The sequence below is a fragment of the Pristiophorus japonicus genome, chromosome 4, assembly GCF_044704955.1.
Source record: "Pristiophorus japonicus isolate sPriJap1 chromosome 4, sPriJap1.hap1, whole genome shotgun sequence".
NCBI classification, from domain to species: Eukaryota; Metazoa; Chordata; class Chondrichthyes; family Pristiophoridae; genus Pristiophorus; species Pristiophorus japonicus.
Genome location: NC_091980.1, coordinates 108447726 through 108469114, shown reverse-complemented (window position 1 = coordinate 108469114; position 21389 = coordinate 108447726). Strand labels below are relative to the sequence as shown.

Sequence of the window (21389 nt, the reverse complement as noted above, 5' to 3'; positions counted from 1 at the left end):
CGCATGAGGTCATTGAACTTCTTGAGCCACTGCAACCTCAAGCCTTGACTCCCACAATTAACCTCCATGGTTATCTGCTGCCACTGTCTTTTGACCGTGTGTCTGGAGGGTCACTGGCTCCTCTGTGGCTACAGGACATCTCTCCTCCTTTCCACATCCTCCACCAAGACCTCCAGAGCAGCGTTCAAAACCTTGTAGCCCACATGCTCCAATGTTGTGCTATTTGTCAGTGCTTTCCAGAACGATTCACTTGCTGCACAACTCCCAGCACCTGCTGTGGCCACAATGCACCCCCCCTTTAAGAGGTTCAGGCTAGCTTAGAATCATAGAATGATTACAGGACAGAAGGAGGCCATTCGGCCCATCGGGCCTGTGCCGCCTCTCTGCAAGAGCACTTCAGCTAGTCCCACTCCCCATAGCTTTGCAAATTTTTTTCCTTTAGGTATTTATCCAATTCTATTTTGAAAGCCACGATTGAGTCTGCCTCCACCACCCTCTGATTAAACACAATATATCCACTCTATTGGTTTGCACGCGAACCTGATTATGTAAAGTGACGAGAGATAGCTGTAAACTGGTTATTTCTAACACCACTCCCCCGCCTTTTCCCCGTAGCAATGCCATTTTTTTCCTTCAGATACTTATCCAATTTCTTTTTGAAAGCCGTGATTGAATCTGCCTCCATCACCCTTTCAGGCAGATGCAGTATAACGTGGATAAATGTGAAGTTATCCATTTTGGTAGGAAAAACATAAAGACAAAGTATAGCTTGGGAAACGTCGATGTACAAAGGGACCTGGGTGTACACCAGTCATTGAAAGCAAACATGCAGTGGATATAGTGTATTTGGACTTTCAGAAGGCCTTTGATAAAGTCCCACATAGAGCTTAGTGTGCAAAATAAAAGCACATCGGATTGGGGGTAATGTACTGGCATGGATTGAAAATTGGTTAACTGACAGGAAATAAAGAGTAGGAGTAAACGGGTCTTTTTCGGGGTGGCAGCAGTGAGTAGTGGGGTACCACCTATTGGGGAAAGTTTTGTTCCCACTCCCATTTACCGTCCCCATGCTGAATCTGCTGATCAGTCCCCCGCTGCTCTCCTTGGATCTCCCAGCTTGGGCTGGCACTGCTTCTTCCTACTGTTGCCACACTTGCCGGTTTTCCTACTTATCGACCATTAACCTCCGTCCACAAAAACAAAACTTATAAAGAGTACTCTGAGCGCTCAAACAAAAATTGATATATTTTACTATCTCTCCATAAAATGTTCTATTGTCCACACACTCTCCTCCCATCCCTTGTCGCCTCTCACCCTCCTCAGCTGTTTCCTCCTCTTCCTCCTCCTTCTCCCCCTTCCCTATACCCACTCCTCTTCCCCCTCACATCTCCCTCTCCTGCATCCCCAGTTCCCATCACCCTTATGCCATCCGCAGAGTCCTGGCCCATTCTTCTTTCCTCTACACATACACCTCAATCTCTCCCACCCACCTTCGCTCTCTCCTCTACTGTTCTCTCTCCCTTTTCCCCTCACAACAGTCACCTTCCCCCTCCCCCAGCTTGGGGGAATTATCACCCTGCCCACTAGCCCTATTTTACTTGAATAGTGCATTTGGTCTGAACTCCCCATTTGCAATGCCATGGGAGTTCAGCTGGTAAATGAAAATGCAAAATATGAATCCTCATTTTAATAGCAACATAGGAACAGGAGTAGGCCACTCAGCCCGTTGAGCCTGTTCTGCCATTTAATTAGATAATGGCTGATCTGTATCTTAACCAACGTCCCTTTAAGCTACCAGCGTGACATCAGCAGTCTCAATTTCTCTGCTTCCCTCACTCACTCCAACCTACCTCCCTTTGAAATTGCAGCACACCCCCACGCTCAAGATCCAACCCCAACATTGTGATTAAACCTGCTGACAAGGGAGGCACTGTTGTTGTTTGGCGAACTGACCTCTACCTTGCAGAGTCTGATCGGCAACTCTCTGACACCTCCTCCTACCTCCCCCTGGACCATGACCCCACTACTGAACATCAAGCCATAATTTCCCAGACCATCATTGACCTCATCTCCTCTGGAGATCTTCCCTCCACAGGCACCAACCTCATCGTTCCCCAACCCCGCACAGCCCGCTTCTACCTCCTTCCCAAGATCCACATGCAGGACTGCCCTGGTAGCTCTATCGTTTCTTCCTTGTCCAGTCGCTTCCCACGGTCATCCGCGACTCTTCCGAAGCCCTCCGCCACTTTAACAGTTTCCAGTTTCCTGGCCTCAACTGTCTCCTTTTCACTATGGATGTCCAATCCCTCTACACTTCCATCCCCCACCAGGATGGCCTGAGGGCACTCCACTTTTTCCTTGATCAGAGGCCCAACCAGTCCGCATCCACCACCATCCTCCTCTGCCTGGCTGAACTTGTTCTCACGTTGAAAAGTTTCTATATGACTCCACTCACTTCATCCAAATTAAAGGTGTCGCTATGGGAACCTGCATGGGTGCTCGCTATTCCTGCCTTTTCGTGGAATATAGGGAACATTCTTTGTTCCAGTCCTACTCAGGTCCCCTTCCACACTTCTTTTTCTGGTACATTGATGACTGTATCAGTGCCGTTTCTTGCTCTCCCTGAAGTAGAAAATTTCATTCACTTTGCTTCCAATTTTCACACCTTCCCTCATCTTCACATGGTCCATCTCTGACTCTTCCCTTCCTCGACTTCACTGTTTCCATGTCTGGGGATAGATTATTGACAAATATTCACTATAAGCCCACTGAATCCCACAGCTAACTGGACTACACTTCCTCCCACCCCGCTTCCTGTAAGGACTCCATTCCATTCTCTCAGTTTTTCCGTCACATCTGTTCTGACAACGCCACCTTCCATACTAGTGCTTCCGCTAAGTTTTCCTTTTTCCTCAACTGACGATTCCTCTCTACTATGGTTGGCATGGCCCTCGACCGTGTCTGTTCCATTTCCCACACTTCTACTCTCACCCCTTCCCCTCCCTCCCAGAACCACGATAGGGTTCCCCTTGTCCTCACCTTTCACCCCACGTTCAACGGATCATCCTCTGCTATTTCCACCAAGCACATCTTCCTCTTCACTCTCCTTTCAGCATTCCGAAGGGACCACTCCCTCTGCAACACCCTGGTCCACTCCTCAATCACCCTCAGCACTCGCTTCCCTTCCCAAGGCACCTTCCTGTGCAAGCGCAGGAGATGCAACACCTGCCCTTTTACCTCCTCCCTTCCCACTGTCCAGGGCCCCAAACACTTCCAGGTGAAACAGCGATTTACTTGTACTTCTTTCAATTTAGTACACTGTGTTCGCTGCTGACAATGTGGTCTCCTCTACATTGGGGAGACCTAACGCAGATTGGGTGACCGCTTTGCAGAACACCTCCATTCAGTCCGTAAGCATGACCCTGAGCTTCCGGTCACCTGTCACTTTAATTCTCTGCTCCACTCCCACTCTGCCCTCTCTGGCCTTGGCCTCTTACACTGTTCCAATGAAGCTCAACGCAAGCTCGAGGAACAGCACCTCATATTTCGCTTAGGCACTTTACAGCCTTCTGGACTCAACATCGATTTCAATAGTTTCAAACCATAGTCTCTGACCCTATTTTTTTCTGTTTTTTTCTCTTTCCCATGGCAGCTGTTAATGATTCTGCCATCTCCAAAGACCTAGACTCATCTTTTGTTTCTTTACTTGTTTCATTATCATCTCCTTTTGCCTTGCACGATCATCGCTTTTGTCATTTAATCTCTCCTGCCTTCCATCCTATCACAGACCTTCCTGTTTGTTCTTTCCTCTCCTCCACCCTTTCCCTGCCCCTACACTTGCTTATAGACCCGTTACATCTCTAACTTTTTTCCATTCTGATGAAGGGTCATCGAACTGAAACATTAACTCTGTTTTTCTCTCACAAATGCTGCCTGAGCTGCTGAGTATTTCCAGCATTTTATGTTTTTATCCCTTTAAGCTGTGTGGCCGTATGTTTGTGTGTCTGTCTGCCAGCCCTGTGCAGACAGGGACTGGCTCTTCCAATGTTAAATGTCACACATGCAGAAACTCTAATGGGCTGTGCACCCAAAATAAAATTAGGGGGAACAGTGATCTTAATTCCATCTACCTTCCTTGGTTCTGTGACCCCTTAATACCATTGCCTAATAAAAATCTAGCAATCTCTGTTTAGACATTTTCAATTGACTTCACCTAAACAGCTTTTTGGGGGCGAGAGTTCCAGATTTTCACTACCCCTTGTGTGAAGAAGTGCTTTCTGACATCAATCCTGAATGGCCGAGCTCGAATTTTAAGATCATGTGCCCCTGTTCTGGATTCCCCCACCAGAGGAACTAGTTTCTCTCTAGCTACCCTATAAACACCTTTGATCATTTTAAACAGCTCAATTAGATCCCCCCTTAATATTTAATACTGAGGGGAATACTAGTCTAGTCTATGTACATTTCCTCATAACTTAACCCATTTCGTCCTGGTATAATTCTGGTCAACCTGCTCTGCATCCCCTCCAAGACTAATATTTCATTCCCGTGGTGCAGTGCCCAGTACTCCACATGCTGTGTAAACAGTGCTTTATACAATTGTGAAATAACTTATATACCAGCCCTCTTGAGTTGAAGGCAAACAGTCCATTCGCCTTCATAATATTTTTTTGTACATGTCCACTTGTTTTTAATGATTTCTGTACATGGAGCCCTGAATCTCTCTGCTTCTCCACAGTTCCTAGCTTCTCACCTTTCTTAGGTCCAAAGTGGATGACATCACACTTCCTCGCATTGAATTCCATCTGCCATAGTTTTGCCCACTTACTTAATTTATCAATGTCCCTTTGCATCTTTCTTCTGCCAGCTACACTATTTAGTGTGCCACCTAACAATGCCATGAGCAAACTTAGATATACGGCTTTTTATTCCTTCATCTAAGTCATTTATAAATAAAGTGAAAAGCTGAGGGGCCCAGTACAGATCCTGTCAATTGGAGTACATACCCATTATCCGTACTCTCTGTCTCCTACCTCCTACCCATGTCAAGAGGTTGCCTCCAATTCCATGCACTTCCATTTGTTCTAACAGTCTCTTGTGTGGAATCTTATTGAATGCCTACTGGAGTATTAATGGATGGTACTACCCATTATCTATATTTGGAAATAAAATTGGCCACATTTTAACTGATTTGCTATGCTTATTGACATTCCAAACTGCCTTTACCTGATAGCTGTCCAGCAGCTTACTTGTCCAGAGAGACTTTTGTATATCATGTATGGAAAGTCGTAGGTTGTGATAGCTGTCTTTAAAGTGAAGAATCTTAGGCTCATCTAGGAGCTGCCCTCCAAGATGCTTCTCCAGCTGCATCACTTCCTGCATAAGAAAATGTTAATTAATAAAAGTAACTTGTAAAACAAAGGTCTTGAAATAATACTGAATATCATCTTGGCTAATCTAAAGAAACCTCTTCATTATTTTAACAGAGGCATTAACTTGTTTATTTTAATGATTTTTTTAAAGAATAAAACATTACTTTTAAAAGGGTCAACACCTCAAAATAGTGAGAAATAAAATAATTTAATATGAATGCATTAAGCAAAAGGATGGTTAAAGGTGTAGTGAGTGACAGTGGAACATGGGTAAGAGGTGGATATTGGGGTTGAGGAGATAGTTCATAGGGGAAGAGGTGGAGAAAGTGAAAGGAATGAGGGAGTGGTAAAAAAGGGATTGGGTAAGGAACACAATGGAAGTGAGAGTCAGAGGAAACATGAGTGGTTGGAATGGAAGCCACTGGGGGACACATTTTCCTCGCAACTCCCAGCCCAACAAAAGCAGTCTACAGCTGATGGCGTCTCCTTTACTTGTCACAACATACCACATCACCCATCCTCCATTCAATTTTAATTTGTGAATTATCAGAATATAATTTAACATCTGAGCACTATATGGCACTCTCGAGTGAATCTCTGAACTCTCAACTCCATCTGCCAATTTCTTTTTCATGGTTCAGTTGTCCCTTAACATTTTAAGATGTATTTTCCCCTTCACTGCACCTGGGAAATCAGCAGGACTCAGGCAAAGTGGAGAGAAAAAAATGGTGGGGACCTGTTACATCATCTCTCCTCTCCTTTTGTTTCCCACAGATAGTTCTCGGGCAATGGGCAGAACTAGGCCGGCATGGCTTGCAGCTGGAGTAGATGCAGGCCGAGTGTTAGTACTTTAAAGAGAAGGGAAGGACTTTCCTGGCCTACCGATTCAGCTTGCTCCAACACACAAAATTTGAATCCCCAGCAAAGGAATACCTGAAGAAACATGATGCAAGGGACTGCTCTGTGGATTAGAGGGTTTCTGTTGAGAGAAACTGCTGATATTAATTTTTCCTCATTTTCTCCCTCGATTCTTGCGGCTCTTGCCTCTCAACTCTGGATCTCAGGCATCTCGTCTCCATCCATTCACCTCACCAGCTCCCTAATTCCAAGTCATAATTCATTCACCTTGCTCGCCCTTCGCTTTAGAGTCTGCAGCTGTCTTCCCTCTTCTAGTTCTTCCCTTATCCCATGCTCCTATTTTCATATCTCACCGCCTCCTTTCATTGTAGCCTTGACACGCAACAACAACTTACATTTATATAGCATCTTTAATGTGGCAAAACATCCCATGATGCTTCACAAGAGCGTTATCAATCAAAATTTGACACTGAGCTATAGAAGGAGATAACGGGACAGATGACGAAAGCTTGATCAAAGAGGTAGGTTTTTAGAGCATCTTAAAGAAGGAGAGAGAGGTAGAGAGGCAGAGAGGTTTAGGGAGAGAATTCCAGAACTTAGGGCCAAGCTTGCTGAAGGCATGACCACCAATGGTGGAGCGATTAAAACCGGGGATGCGCAAGCTACCAGAATTGGAGTAATGCAGAGATCTGAAGGCTTGTAGGACTGGACGAGGTTAAATAGGGAGGGGGGAGGCCATGGAGAGATTTGAAGACAAGGATGAGAGTTTTAAAATTGAAGCGTTGCCGGACTGGAAGCCAATGTGGGTCAGGAAGCACAAGAGTGATGAGACTTGATGCAAGTTAAGATACGAGCAGCAGAGTTTTGGATGAGCATAACTTTATATAGAGTGGAAGACAGAAAGCCAGCCAAGAGAGCATTGGAATAGTCAAGTCTAGAGGTAACAAAGGCATGGATGAGGGCTTCAGCAGCAGATAAGCTGAGGTAGGGTCTGGAGTCGGGTGATGTTATGGAGATGGTGATAGGCAGTCTTGGTGATAGAGTGGATATGTGGTCAGGAGCCCATCTTGGGGTCAAACACAACACCGGCAACAAATGGTGTGGCTCAGCTTCAAGCAGTTGTCAGGCAGAGCGATGGAAATGGTGGCGAGGGAATGGAGTTTGCGGCGGGGACAAAAGACAATGACTGCAATTTTAAGGAGGAAGGGGGTTTGGCAGTGTGGGGTTTCCGAGGCGGTCGGGAAAGCTGGGAGGCTGGGCATTTCGCGGCAGGGCCTGATTTGCATGTGAGGTCTTGTTTCCTGCCTGCAGCCAACCAGATTGAGAGGTGGGCAGGCTGTGGGCTGGTAGGCCTGCTGCCGTACGAAGTAAAAAGTGAGGATTCGCATGGGGGCAGGGCCATTAAATGGATTGAGTGGGGGAGGGTGGGTCGAGGATCCGAGGTTGGGCAGTTGGGCAGAGGATCGGGAGTCAGGGGAGGGTGAAGAGAAGACCATGGCTTGGCACTGGAGGATTGTGGCTGGCCTCAGCATCATCGCTGGCGTGGGGTGGGGGGGGGGAAATTTTTTTGTAATTCGTTCCTGGGATGTGGGCATTGCTGGCAAAGCCAACATTTATTGCCCATCCCTGGGGGTGTGATCACAGGGGGTGGGCTAGGCAGCGATCCTGGATCCAGGAGGTAGGTATAAAGGCACTTACCTCCAGGATATGGCTGTCCCCACCCTTCTGTAACTGCCGGGTTTCACAAAAACACATCTACATGCAGTTAAACACAAAGTGGAAGTTACAAAAGAGGCTTCCAACCTCATTATAATATTAATGTCCTGCCCCCTGGGAGCGGGTTGGTTCCCGCCCCTAACCCACGGCCTCCCTCTTCATCCCACCTCTGTTAAAACAGAAAGTGGGTAGGTTAGAGTAGTGTTCAGGTCGGGAATCCGATTTTTAACCATTTAACTACCCCCACGCTCCAAACCCACACATTTTTTAAGTTTGAAATTCTGCCCACTGTCTTCGGGCTTGCCAATATTTAGTTGGAGCCAATGTCTGCTCATCCAATATTGGGTGTCGGACAAGCAGTGTGACAAATCAGAGACAGTGGAGGGGCTGAGAAAGGTAGTGGTGAGATGGAGCTGGGTGACATCAGCGTACATGTGGAACTTGACATTGTGTTTTAGGATGATGGCTCTGAGGGGCAGCGTGTAGATGAAAAGTAGAAGGGGGCCAAGGATAGACCTTGGGGGACTCCAGAGGTAACGGTGCAGGAACAGGAAGAGAGGCCATTGTCGGTGATTCGCTGGCTAGTGTTTCCTCACTCCACTTTGGTGTCTGCCCAGCATCAACCTTGCTTCCTGTTCTTCCTCTCAGACTCTGCTCCATAATTGTGAGCCAAAAGCCCTTCCTGAATGAACCAGTCAGTGAAATCTGGGAGCCTGACTGGAAATGAAGTTTTAAGTCAGATCTGCAAAGGCCTGCTGAAAATTAAGGGAACTGGGTGCCTTGTCTTGTACTTTTATGTCAATCTGTCTCCTTTAAATCTAAATTCCCCTCTGATCCCTTGCCACATGTTGTATTCCCTTTTATTTTGTAAATTTCTCCCTCAACCATCCTCTCTTCTATTTGACATCTCCTGATTATTTTTAATTACCCTCCTCCTGGCCATGTTCGATATTTTTTATTAGATTCTCCTCTTGCTATATCCTTTTCTCAATTCCCCTACTCTACTGCTACCATTTAATATCTATACTCCCTTCCCCCCAGCCCACTCATTTCAGCAAATGGGCGCCAGCTCTGGGTGATCAATGGCGACAAGATATGAAGAGCAGGGTAGGTGAAGACTGACAACAAGCAGTCAGACAATAAACGGAAACAACTATAAGTGAACATTAAGAAACAGATCTATCAAATGACAGACAATTTATTACAATGTAGATACACCTCCAGTAATACAAACAACATCAAACAATGCCATAGGAGATATAAAACCTATTTCTATGCCACAGCGAATATTCATTGCTTCCTCTAAAGAGACAGTTCAAAAAAATAAGGCAACATGAAATGTGAAAGACCATTCACTGATATATGGCTGCTCCTCTTACTGCTGGACCATATACAATTTGCAGCATCATGACCTCTTCCTTTAATTTATTTGCTCTCCTAAGGCAAGTGACTAAACACAGGCAACTGTTTCAAGAAGGAAACTGGCCTAACTGCATATGGGTATTAATATGGACTATAAATTACTGTTGACAAGTAAGAAAAATTATATAGCTAACATGACCATGACAAATTGTTTCCACATACTTCCATAGACTTTAAAAACCTCTATGGGACAATGTTCCAAAATTAAACATTCAATGCCTTTCCTGATTTCTTATGAATGATCCTTGAGTGAATATTCAATGACAGTTGGAAGGTAATGGTTTGTTCTATGCTTAGAATTCCTGAATTGATTGGACAAATCCCTAATGAAAGATAAACATTCTTTTCTGATTTTTTAAAATTGCTTTGAAGCAGCATAATAAGCAGCCAATTTTCCTTGTGGAATTACAGATAATAACTACCTATTGCAAGCAATTTACTTTAAAAAGTTTTTGATAAAATTAAACTTCAAGATACAGCTGCAAATTTTGGCTTAAAGATAAATATGTAAATATATGAGCCCTGTGGCTCGTCCAACAGTCTCTCACAGCAAGTTCAGCAGGAGTCCACCAGAACGGCTGCAAACCCAGCCTTGCGCCAATGTTTCCAGGCTGATCTTATGGGACAGAGCTTCTGCCCATCCCATAAAACTATTATCATAAGAGGGGGTGGTGCCAGGCTGGGGACTCCCTAAACCGGAAGTTCCCACTCCTAGGGCCTCAGTCAGGACCTGGCATATGATTGGCGAAGGTATGCCTGGTTTCACCCAATGGAGCAGATGTGAGGCCCACCTGAGGAGCCAGGCCAGGTGCAGTGATACAGCAGAGAAAACAGTAAATAACACATGGAAGGCCTGTGATGTTCATCTTACACATCACAGTAAAACACCAAGGGGTAGATTTTGACTTTGGGCAGCTTTTGGATTTTGGTGGATGGAGGACAGACGCACCAACGTTAGCATCCTCGATTAAACCAACATCACCAGCATCGAAACACTGACCACATTCGACCAGCTCCGTTGGGCGGGCCACATTGTCCACATGCCTGACACAAGACTCCCAAAGCAAGTGCTCTAATCGGAACGCCTACATGGCAAACGAGCCCCAGGTGGGCAAAGGAAACATTTCAAGGACATCCTCAAAGCCTCCTTGATAAAATGCAACATCCCACCGACACCTGGGAGTCCCTGGCCAAAGACCACCCTAAGCAGAGGAAGAGCATCCGGGAGGGTGCCGAGCACCTCGAGTCTCGTCACCGAGAGCATGCAGAAAGCAAGTGCAGGCAGCAGAAGGAGCATGTGGCAAACCAGACTCCCCGCCCACCCTTTCCTTCAACGACAGTGTGTCCCACCTGTGACAGAGATTGTAATTCCTGTATTGTACTGTTCAGTCAACCAAGAACTCACTTTTAGAGTGGAAGCAAGTCTTCCTCGATTTCGAGATACTGCCTATGATGATGTTTTGATGGTCGGGCCCCATTTAAATACCACTGGCAGACTGCTCATGCAGTTCCAGTGATGATGGGAAGCCCACCTCTTTGGAGGGCAGGATTTCCAGCAGGCCTGAGCATCCATTGAAAACATATGTGCACCTATTAAAGCGAAGTGTCCTTTTACTCACTGGAAATTCTTGCTGGTATTGGGAAATTTCAGCTGCAACGTGTCTCAGGCTAGAGCACCTTGATTTAATGAAGTTCTTGTTGAACAAGTGAGGGCAGACAGGCAGATGTTCTTGCCCACAAATGATGGGAGCTGCCCCGACAGTCTCTGCAGCTGGCCTGTAGGGGATGGCTGAAAATATCAAGCCAGGACTGTAGTGTATGGAGAAAAAGTCAGACTGAACACTGTGAGCTCAAAGTAAAGTGTGACCTTAGTCTTTTATTGCAGGTCTCCAGAGTCCCTCTCCAACCTGTGAAGCCTCCTTAAATACCTGTGCTCCCAAGGGATTATGGGATCCCTTGGGTCTCCGGGGAATGAGCCCTTTGGTGGCTGTACAGAGTAAATACAAGTCCACATATATAACAACATTCCCCCCCAAAGTCAATAGGGTAACTATTTACAATGTGAGTCGATCTGGGGCCCTTCTTGTCCTGGTTGATCATCTCGGTGTGAAAGCTGGTGTTGTTGAATCATTTGTTGGACCCTCGCTGGGCTACTGTGCAGCTGGCCTTGCTGGGCTGCCTGGTGTGTTGGACCCTGCAGGGCTGCTGTGGATGATAGGTTCTGCTTCGTGGTCAACCATGGTGTCGGTTGCCACTGGTGTGTATGTTGGGGGATGAAAAAAGGTAGGGTCCAAGGTGGGTTGCACAGCGTAGTCCGTGAATCTGAGTTTGATTTGGTCCAAGTGTGTCCGGTGAATGAGTCCATTTGAAAGTTTGACCCGAAACACCTGCTCCTCTCTTTGGCCACAACAGTGCCGGGAAGACACTTGGAACCTTGTCCATGATTTAATACAAATACAGGATCATTGACTTCAATCTCGCATGACACATTTGCGCTATCATGGTATGCACTTTGTTGAAACCACCTGCTTGCTACCTGTTCATGTAGATCAGGGTGAACTAACGAGAGCCTTGTCTTAAGTGCTCTTTTCATGAGCAGTTCAGCAGGTGGAATCCCAGTGAGTGAGTGGGGTCTTGTGGGGTAGCTAAGCAGGACTCGGGATAGGCGAGTCTGCAGTGAGCCTTCAGTTACCCTCTTCAAGTCTTGCTTGATGGTTTGAACTGCTCTGTCTGCCTGACCATTGGACACTGGTTTAAACAGGGCAGATGTAACATGTTTGATTCCATTACGGGTCATGAATTCTTTGAACTCAGCACTGGTAAAGCATGGCCCGTTGTCGCTCACCAGAACATCGGGTAAGCCGTGAGTGACAAACATGGCCCGCAGGCTTTCAGTAGTGGCAGCGGACGTGCTAGCTGACATTATCTCACATTCAATCCACTTGGAGTACGCGTCTACAACCACAAGGAACATTTTACCCAAGAACGGGCCTGCATAGTTGACGTGTACCCTAGACCACAGTTTGGAGGGCCAAGACCATAAACTTAGCGGCGCCTCCCTGTATACATTGCTTAACTGCGAGCATGTATTATATCTGTGAATGCAGGATTCTTAAGTCCGCATCGATACCGAGCCACCACACGTGGGATCTGGCTATCGTGTTCATCATTACGATGCCTGGGTGGGTACTGTGGAGGTCATTGATGAAGGTGTCTCTGCCCTTCTTGAGGGACCATTACTTGATTGCCCCACAGAAGGCAGTCTACCTGTATAGACATTTCATCTTTGCGCCGTTGGAACGACTTTATTTCTTCCTGCATTTCCACTGCGACACTGGACCAGCTGCCATGAAACACACAGCTTTTGACTAGAGATAATAAGGGGTCCTGATTTGTCCAGGTTTTGATCTGCCGGGCAGTGATGGGTGATTGCCTAGATCTGCGGGCTGCGCCATTTCCACCCCTGTGGTGGGCAATGGCAGCCTACTGAGAGCATCGGCGCAGATTTCTGTGCCTGGCCTGTGGCGGATAGCGTAGTTGTATGCAGACAACATGAGCGCCCATCTCTGGATGCGGGCCGATGCGTTGGTATTTATCCCTTTACTCTCGGAAAACAGGGATATAAGTGGCTTATGGTCAGTTTCCAATTCGAATTTTAGCCCAAATAGGTATTGATGCATTTTTTTTACCCCATAGACACATGCCAAGGCTTCTTTTTCAATCATGCTATAGGCTCTCTCGGTCTTAGACAGACTCCTGGATGCATAAGCAACTGGTTGAAGTTTTCCGAAATCATTAGCTTGTTGCACTACACACCTGATGCCATATGAGCACGCATCACATGCTAGTGCTAAACGCTTACATGAATCATACAACACAAGCAATTTGTTTGAGCATAACAATTTTCTCACTTTTACAAAGGCATTTTATTTGCTTTTGCCCCAAACCCATTCGCCCCCTTTTCGTAGTAAGACATGTAGTGGTTCTAGCAGGGTGCTGAGACCCAGTAAGAAGTTACCAAAGTAGTTCAAGAGGCCCAGAAACGACCGCAACTCCGTCACGTTCTGTGGCCTCGGTGCGTTGTCGATTGCCTCCGTCTTCGTGTTGGTGGGCCTGATGCCGTCTGCTGCTATCCTCCTTCCCAGGAACTCCACTTCAGGTGCCAGGAAAACGCACTTTGAGCATTTTAACCTGAGTTCCACGCGGTTGAGTCGACTAAGAACCTCCTCCAGGTTCTGCAGGTGTTCGACTGTGTTCCGACCTGTGACCAAGATGTCATCCTGGAAGACCACGGTGTGCGGGACCGACTTCAGTAAACTTTCCATGTTTCTCTGGAATATTGCCGCCGCTGATCGGATTCCAAATGGACATCTGTTATAAACAAAAAGACCTTTTTGCGTATTGATGCAGGTGAGGGCTTTCGATGATTCCTCCAGTTCCTGCGTCATGTAGGCTGAAGTCAGATCCAGCTTCATGAACGTCTTTCCTCCCACCAGCATTGCAAAGAGGTCGTCCGCTTTTGGTAGTGGGTATTGGTCCTGCAGGGAGAAACCATTGATAATTACTTTGTAATCGCCACAGAATTTTGACGGTGCTGTCTCCCTTGAGGACTGGGACAATAGGACTGGCCCACTCACTGAACTCGATCGGTGAGATAATGCACTCTCTTTATAGATGGTCTAGCTCGATCTCTACCCTTTCTCTCATCATGTAAAGTACTGCTCTCGCTTTGTGATGGAAATTAGGTGGATCTGCACTTTTGCTCTTTGGAATTTCCCGATGCCTGGTTTGAACAGTGAAGGAAATTTGTTTAAGACCTGGGTACACGAAGTATCGTCAGCGGGCAATAGCGCTCAGATGTCGTCCCAGTTCAGTGTATCTTTCCCAGCCAGCTCCTGCCGAGCAGTGTGGGACCATCGCCCGGTACCACCCAGAGTGGCAGCTTGTGCACCGCTCCATCGTAGGAGACCTTTACAGTAGCACTGCTGATTACAGGAATCAGTTCTTTTGTGTAAGTTCTTAGTTTCATGCGAATTGGAGTTAAGACTGGCCTGAGGCCTTGTTGCAGCACAACCTTTCGAAAGTCTTTTTGCCCATGATGGACTGGCTTGCACCCGTGTCCAGCTCCATTGACACCGGCAGTCAATTTAGTTCAACATTCAGCATTATTGGGGGACAATTCGTGGTGAATGTGTGTACCCCATATACCTCTGCCTCCTCTATCTGAGGCTCTGTTTCATCGTGATCCTCCTCTGCAACCTGGTGGATTGCAGGTTTAACAGGCTTAGCAGCTCACCTGCACACTCGTTGGAGGTGTCCCATTGTTGCACAGCCCTTGCAAACATATCCTTTGAATCGACATGAATGGAAACGATGATCACTCCCGCAGCGCCAACAAGGTGTTAATGGCCTTGCATTCATCACCCTTGATGGTGGACTCGGAGACATCTGCGGACGTGTAGCTGCAGGTATGTGTGACCTGCCCTGTATGTTACGATTCGAAAACAAAAACATCACTTTGTTCACAGTACTTGTAGCAGCACTTGTGTGCTGAGAGATTTGCTTAGTATTGTCACTGGTGGCAATGAATGCTTGGGCTATCGCTATGGCCTTACTCAAGGTTGGGGTTTCTACAGTCAAAAGTTTGCAAAGTATGGTTTCATGGCCAATGCCAAGTACGAAAATGTCTCTGAGCATGTGCTCCAAATGTCCTTCAAATTCGCAATGTCCTACAAGGCGTCTTAGCTCGGCAACATAACTCGCCACTTCCTGGCCTTCAGATCTTTTGTCGGTGTAGAACCGGTACCTCGCCATCAGAATGCTTTCCTTCGGGTTCAAATGCTCTCGGACCAGTGTGCACAAATCGTTGTATGATTTCTCCGTGGGTTTTGCTGGAGTGAGCAGATTCTTCATGAGGCCATATGTTGGTGCCCCACAGACAGTGAGGAGGATCGCCCTTCGTTTGGCAGCGCTCTCTTCCCCATCTGGCCATGAAGTATTGGTCGAGTTGCTCCACAAAAGTTTCCCAATCATCTCCCTCCAAAAATTTCTCCAGGATGCCCACTGTTCTCTGCATCTTTGGGTTCGCTATCTATATCTCGTCGCCAGTTCTAGTGTATGAAGAAAGAGTCAGACTGAACACCGTGAGCTCAAAGTAAAGTATGACCTTAGTCTTTTATTGCAGGTCTCCAGAGTCCCTCTCCAACCTGTGAAGTCTTCATAAATACCTGTGTTCCAAGGGATTATGGGATCACTTGGGACTCTGGGGAATGTGCCCCCTGGTGGCTGTAAGAGTAAATACAAGTCCACATATATAACAAGGACCATCACCTCCAGGACATTGATGGTTCAGTGTCGCAAGCCACCCCAGACCACAGGCTCCTCCTTTAACTAAAATGGGAAACCGCACCATCTCCCCTTTTCATTCTAGTGACACAATCACCTGCTAGTGTTGTCTTCACTTGAGGCACAAACAGCTTTCTGCTTTCACCTGGCAGCAACATTTTATCCTTCCCTTAACTGCTTTCACTTCTCACTCTGGAGCCACTTTCTTACACATGGCCACTTCCCCATCATGCTCACAACTTGCGGCTTCTCTCTCTCAACTTGGACACAATATGAATCTGCCTCCACATTTGTACAAGCTTTCACAAGAATCACACGCTAACTCATTCCCACTTTTTTTGCAGGACAAAATGGCTCACAGCACTATGGAGAAGGCTAGAATTAAGGGAGGTCTAGCCTCCATCTATGCCCTCTCCAGATGGCGGAGGAAGCCATAGAAATCACTGGAGCAGGCAGCTCGAGGAGTATCAGAGGGGCAACTGCAACTCCTTGACGTTCCCAACTTGTTCTTTTTCCTCCTCTTTCTCCAACCAGAATAGATTGGCCAGAATGACCCAATGCTGAGCGCTGTGCAGTCGCACCTTGAGCTTCCCTTAAGTCCAAGAGGTAAAGACTTGAATGTATATAGTGCACAACTGCCTTTTATTGCCAGATCTTGCTGGGCCACATCAAGCGCTATTGGGCCCTGCTCTCATGTGCCAAACTGGACGCTACTGTATGATCATTCTGGACAGCAAATCTAACCACTGTCTCCTTTTCTCCACTACCAACTGTCTCTTTACACGCCTCTCCCCTGCCTCCTCTATCCTCATTCCAACAACAAGTTCATGGACTTCTTTGTCATTAAGATTGAGGCCCCCTTTCAGCTGCCTTTAAAGCATCTCTCCCTTCCCTTTGCCCACCAAGCCAAACTTTTGCTAAGGTCCCGCACCTTTCTCCAGTTTCTCTGCCAACTCAAGCCCTCTCGGGCTCACCTTGTCCATGAGACCCACCTCATACTCTCTTGACCCTATTCCCACTAAAATGACCTTCCACCTTCATTTCCTGGCCTCAATGCTAGCTGACATTTCTCTCCTCGTATAGTCCTCTCCCTTTCAAAACTGCTGTTATCCCCTCCTCAAAATCCACCCGTGACCCCTCTGTCAATGCAAATTAGTGCCCTATCTCCAACCGTTCTTCCTTCCCTAAATTCTTGAATGTGTGATCCCCTCCCAAATCCGTGCCCATCTTTCCCGCAGCTCCATGTTTGAATCTATCCAATCAGGTAGCCATCCCTGCCACAGCACTGAAGCAGCCCTAATCAAAGCCACAAATGACATTCTATGTGATTGTGACCATAGTGCACTCTTCCTTATTATCCTTTGCAATATCTCTGCAAGCTTTGATACGGTCTGCCACGCCTCTCCTCCATTGTCCAGTTAGTGGGACTGCCCCCGCCTGGTTCTACTCTTACCTATCCAGTCATAGCCAGACAATCTACTGCAATGGCTTCTCTTACCACTCCTGCAACATTACCTCTGGAACCCCCCCAAATGTTTATCCCTAGCACCCTTCTATTTCTCATCTACATGCTGCTCATCATCCCCAAAACATTAATGTCAGCTTCCGCATATACGCTGATGACACCTAACCCCTATCTCTCTTAACCTCTCCACTGCCTATGTGTTGTCAGCCTGCTTGTCCAACATCAAGTCCTGGATGAGCTAACTAAGCATTGTGAAGACTGAAGCCATTGTGTTCAGCACCCACCACAAACTCTGTTCCCTTGCCACTGATATTGTCCTCCTCTCCGGCCACCATCTCAGACAGAGCTAGACATTTTACAATCTGTATGTCCTATTGTAAGAATAAAAGTGTATGTTAGTGATAGAAATATGATGTGTGATGGAATCGAGACTATTGATATGGGATGTATGTAATCGAGATGAATTTGGTGTGTCTGTATAAATGTCAAAAGTGCAGATTATAATGGGGGGTTCCCTTTTTGGGACTGGGTGTGGCTGCAGGATTGGGAGGCCTGACGGCTTTCAGCTGTCACGTTGGTAAGCAGCAAGGGGCGATCGACACAGATGGGCTGCGGTTTGAACTCAAGAGCTCCCATTAAAGGAAACTGAAGGACACAAAATGGATACAAAATGGCACTTAACAGAGAAAAAACATTAAGTTCAAGTCTTCTCTGGGTGGGCGGAGCTTAAGACAACGGCACAAAACGTAACAAAAGATAGCATGACTTTCAGGATAAATAAACCCATCGAAACTCACCAAACTATCAGAACCATTAAAAGTGTTCATAGGAAAATGATTAACTAGATCAAGAAACAGCACCAACTTCTGCAGACAGGCACCTGGGTAAGGAAAGCCAATTGAAGAAATGCCATGAAACTAAGACCCAATCCTGGGGCTTTACCGACTTATGCTAAGAGACAATAGGCTTGAAAGAAAAAGAAAAAGGAACCCAAATCCTGCTCGCTCTCTCTTGATGATCACGCGGCAAAGCAGGAAGCCTCCCTCTGCAGAGCAGACCAAGAAGCAAGGAAGAAGACCGTGAGCTTTGCTTGACTCAGGGGGAAGTATAATTCTGTTTAAATCTGTAACTCATAATTAAGTAGAGTCCATAGGATACTAGTAGACTGTTGTTTTGTCCGATGGGCTACGTGCATGTGTGTGTTTAATAAACTTATTCCAAATTGTTTTAACAGAATGGTCTTGCTCTCAGAGAGAGAGAGCAAATCTTACACTATTCGACCCTGAGCTGAGCTTCTAGCCTCATATAATCCCGTCACAAAAATGCCGACTTCCACCTCCGTAACATGACCCAGCTTTGCCCCTGCTTCAGTCCTTTTGCTGCTTAAACCCTCATCCATGCTTGTGTTACCTTTGGATTCAACTATTCCAATGCTCTGCTGGTCAGCCTCCCAACTTCTACCACCCATGAACTAGAGCTGATCCAAATATTTGCTTCTCGTATCCTAACCCACACCAAGTCCTGATCACTCATCACTCCATTTCACTGACCTATATGGGCTCCCAGTCCATCAACTCTGCATATTTAAAATTCTCATCCTCGTGTTAAAATCTATTTGTGGCCTTACCTCTGCCTATCTCTGCAACTTTTTCTAGCCCTACAATCCTTCAAGAACTCGGTGTTATTCCTACTATGGCCTTCTGTGCAAGCTACACTCCCTTCGCCCCACCATTGGCAGCTGTTTAGGCCCCTAGATCTGAATTTCCTCTCTAAGCCTCTCTGCTATCCACCTCTCTCTCCTTCAAGACCCTCGTTAAAACCTATCTCTTTGACCAAGCTTTTAGTCACCCATCCTAATATCTCCTTCTTTGGCTCGGTGTCAACTTTTGTCTTATTACACAACTGTGAAGCACCTTGGGACATTTTACTATGTTAAAGACAAGTTGCTGAAACTTCGGGAAAAAAAATCCAATCAGGTGAATTGCAAACATATTCCAACAATCTGAGTCCTGAATGTACGTTCCCCTTTCAATATCACTCTGGGTCCAGCAAAGTGTGCTACTTCTGTTTTTTCCAGTGAAAATGGCATTGGAGTCCTACTGATGTCCAAAAATTCTGATTCAAAGACAATAATGTGGCTTGTATCTTCTTTGGGCAAGTGTCTGAGCCACCCTTGTGAATGGCAATGGGCACATCGGGAGTGGGAATGGGGCCTGTAAGTGCAGGCCTGAGATTTTTGGTGTGCTACGGCTATGTTTCTGCCCAGTGAAAACACATGGAAACACACACACACACACACACACGGAAACACACACACACACCTACTGACCCCCTCCCTCTTTCCCACAGGTCCTCTTTCCCTGGGTTTGTGAGAACGCAGAATAGGCCTCCCGACCTTGCTGCTGGCCCATGCTGCACCTTCCCTGGGCCTCGATCTTGCTTTAGATTGAGTAGTATTTGGTTGGCCACTACCTGCTGTCAATGAACTACGTACCTTATATCAGCTGTTTAATGCAGCAATATCAAAACTGTCATTGAGTCTATTAGTCTACTTTTTACACCTCATACACGACTTAAAAAAGGAAAAAGAAATTGCGACAACAGAACTAATTGCCATTTTGTTACTGCATTATACAAGCACACACTATTAGATTTATGTGCAAATAACTCTGAAGAATTAGAAGCCAGCTTGTATATTATACTGGCGATGATATTAATTTATTCAAAATGCATGTTATTTTAATTCTCATACTTATAATACAATTAAAAATAATTTATGGTTTCAGTGGTGTATGAAGTATTGTGATAATTCACAAAGACTATCAAAATCGTTATCAAGTAAACACAGTGGATTACTGCCTGAAATGCATGATTGTAAGTATGCAGTGGTTAGCTGTTATAAGGCAATCATTGCACAGAATTGATATAAATAATGACAATTATTTCAAGCTGTATCACTAAGCAATATATCGCTATTTGAACCATTTTTAGTAGTTAATGATACTGTTGTATGTAGAGGTGGGTAGATGGATGGTAATACAATGAAAATGTGAATAGGCCACAATGATCCATTATTACAGACTTCATTATATTTGTTGCTCTTTCAGCAGATTGGAAACAGCCCATGTGAGTGCCACTTAGGGAACTATGTCTGAGGCAGCTTCATTAGCTAAGAGACAGCACTGTGAAATTGTAAGTTTATTCCCAGTGACTCTCCTTTATTACAACAGGGGGTAACATAATCAAACAGCAGGACAGGCCAGTGCTATAGTGTGTCGTTGTCTTTCTGCACTACAGAGTTGCAGGTTACGATTCCATCTCCATTTTATACCATACAGTAAGTTTTGATCTCAACTGTAACAATTCGAGATGTGGTAAGTGCAAACAAGGTGAGTGGCCGTATGTGAGAGAAAATTTATGCCACTTCGTGAACTGCCAATGGTCATTTACTGGAAATAAGATTTAAATTGAATTATTCATCAAAGGTGAACTATTTCAGGTTTGTTTACCAATGTCAAAATGGCTGATGATCAGTTGACTTTGCAGTTGTACACCACAGCATGGCAGCCCCGACCTGCGAGAGACCAGCAGCGGCCGGTCAGGGCCATAAAAGGAGCGGCTAGCGGCGGCCCCTGGAGCAGTGTGGCGGCGTGCCACTTCAAGGTAAAGCGTGAGCTGGTGCAGGAGGGCGACGGCAGAGAAGAGGGATGTCATCAAGGCCCAGATCGGTGACTGGAGCGTGGGCAGGTGCATCAGGAGCAGCGAGGTCGGGGCGAAGCAGTGGCGAGAGAACGTAGAGGGATGTGATCAGGACCCAGTAGAGGTGTGAATTCGGAGCCATAAGAGGTGAGGGCCCAGGGGCAGCACGGACCAGCCCACACTGCGATATGTGTGCGCACTAGGCCCGTGCAGCAGAGCTGGTCTCCAGTTGTCTTGGGTAATCCTTGCCACTGGACCAAGACCTAGCTCTGTCAAGCCCATGTGATGGCTGGTGTGCAACGGGCACCACACGTTAAAAAAATCTATGCACAGGCAACTTCCACCCTTCGCGACGCAGTTCGGGATCTGGAATATTAGGTCCTTCATTGAAACACCTGTGAACTCATCCCTAAGATTAGATAACATGTCAACAGAATAAAAACAAGGAAAGTTCAATACTAGTGCTCTGACACTCGGTACCAATAGACCATTGAGCAATTGCCAAGATACTC

At 46.2% G+C, this 21389-nt stretch overlaps 1 protein-coding gene across 1 annotated transcript in view; it reads right to left on the bottom strand.

The window, feature by feature from the left end:
• unc5a (unc-5 netrin receptor A) overlaps nt 1–21389 on the bottom strand; it is a 712676-nt gene that overhangs the window by 51308 nt on the left and 639979 nt on the right. Inside the window, exon 13 of the mRNA XM_070877285.1 lies at nt 5227–5376. Within this exon, the coding sequence (XP_070733386.1) occupies nt 5227–5376 (150 nt within the window). The remainder of the gene's footprint in view (nt 1–5226; nt 5377–21389) is intronic.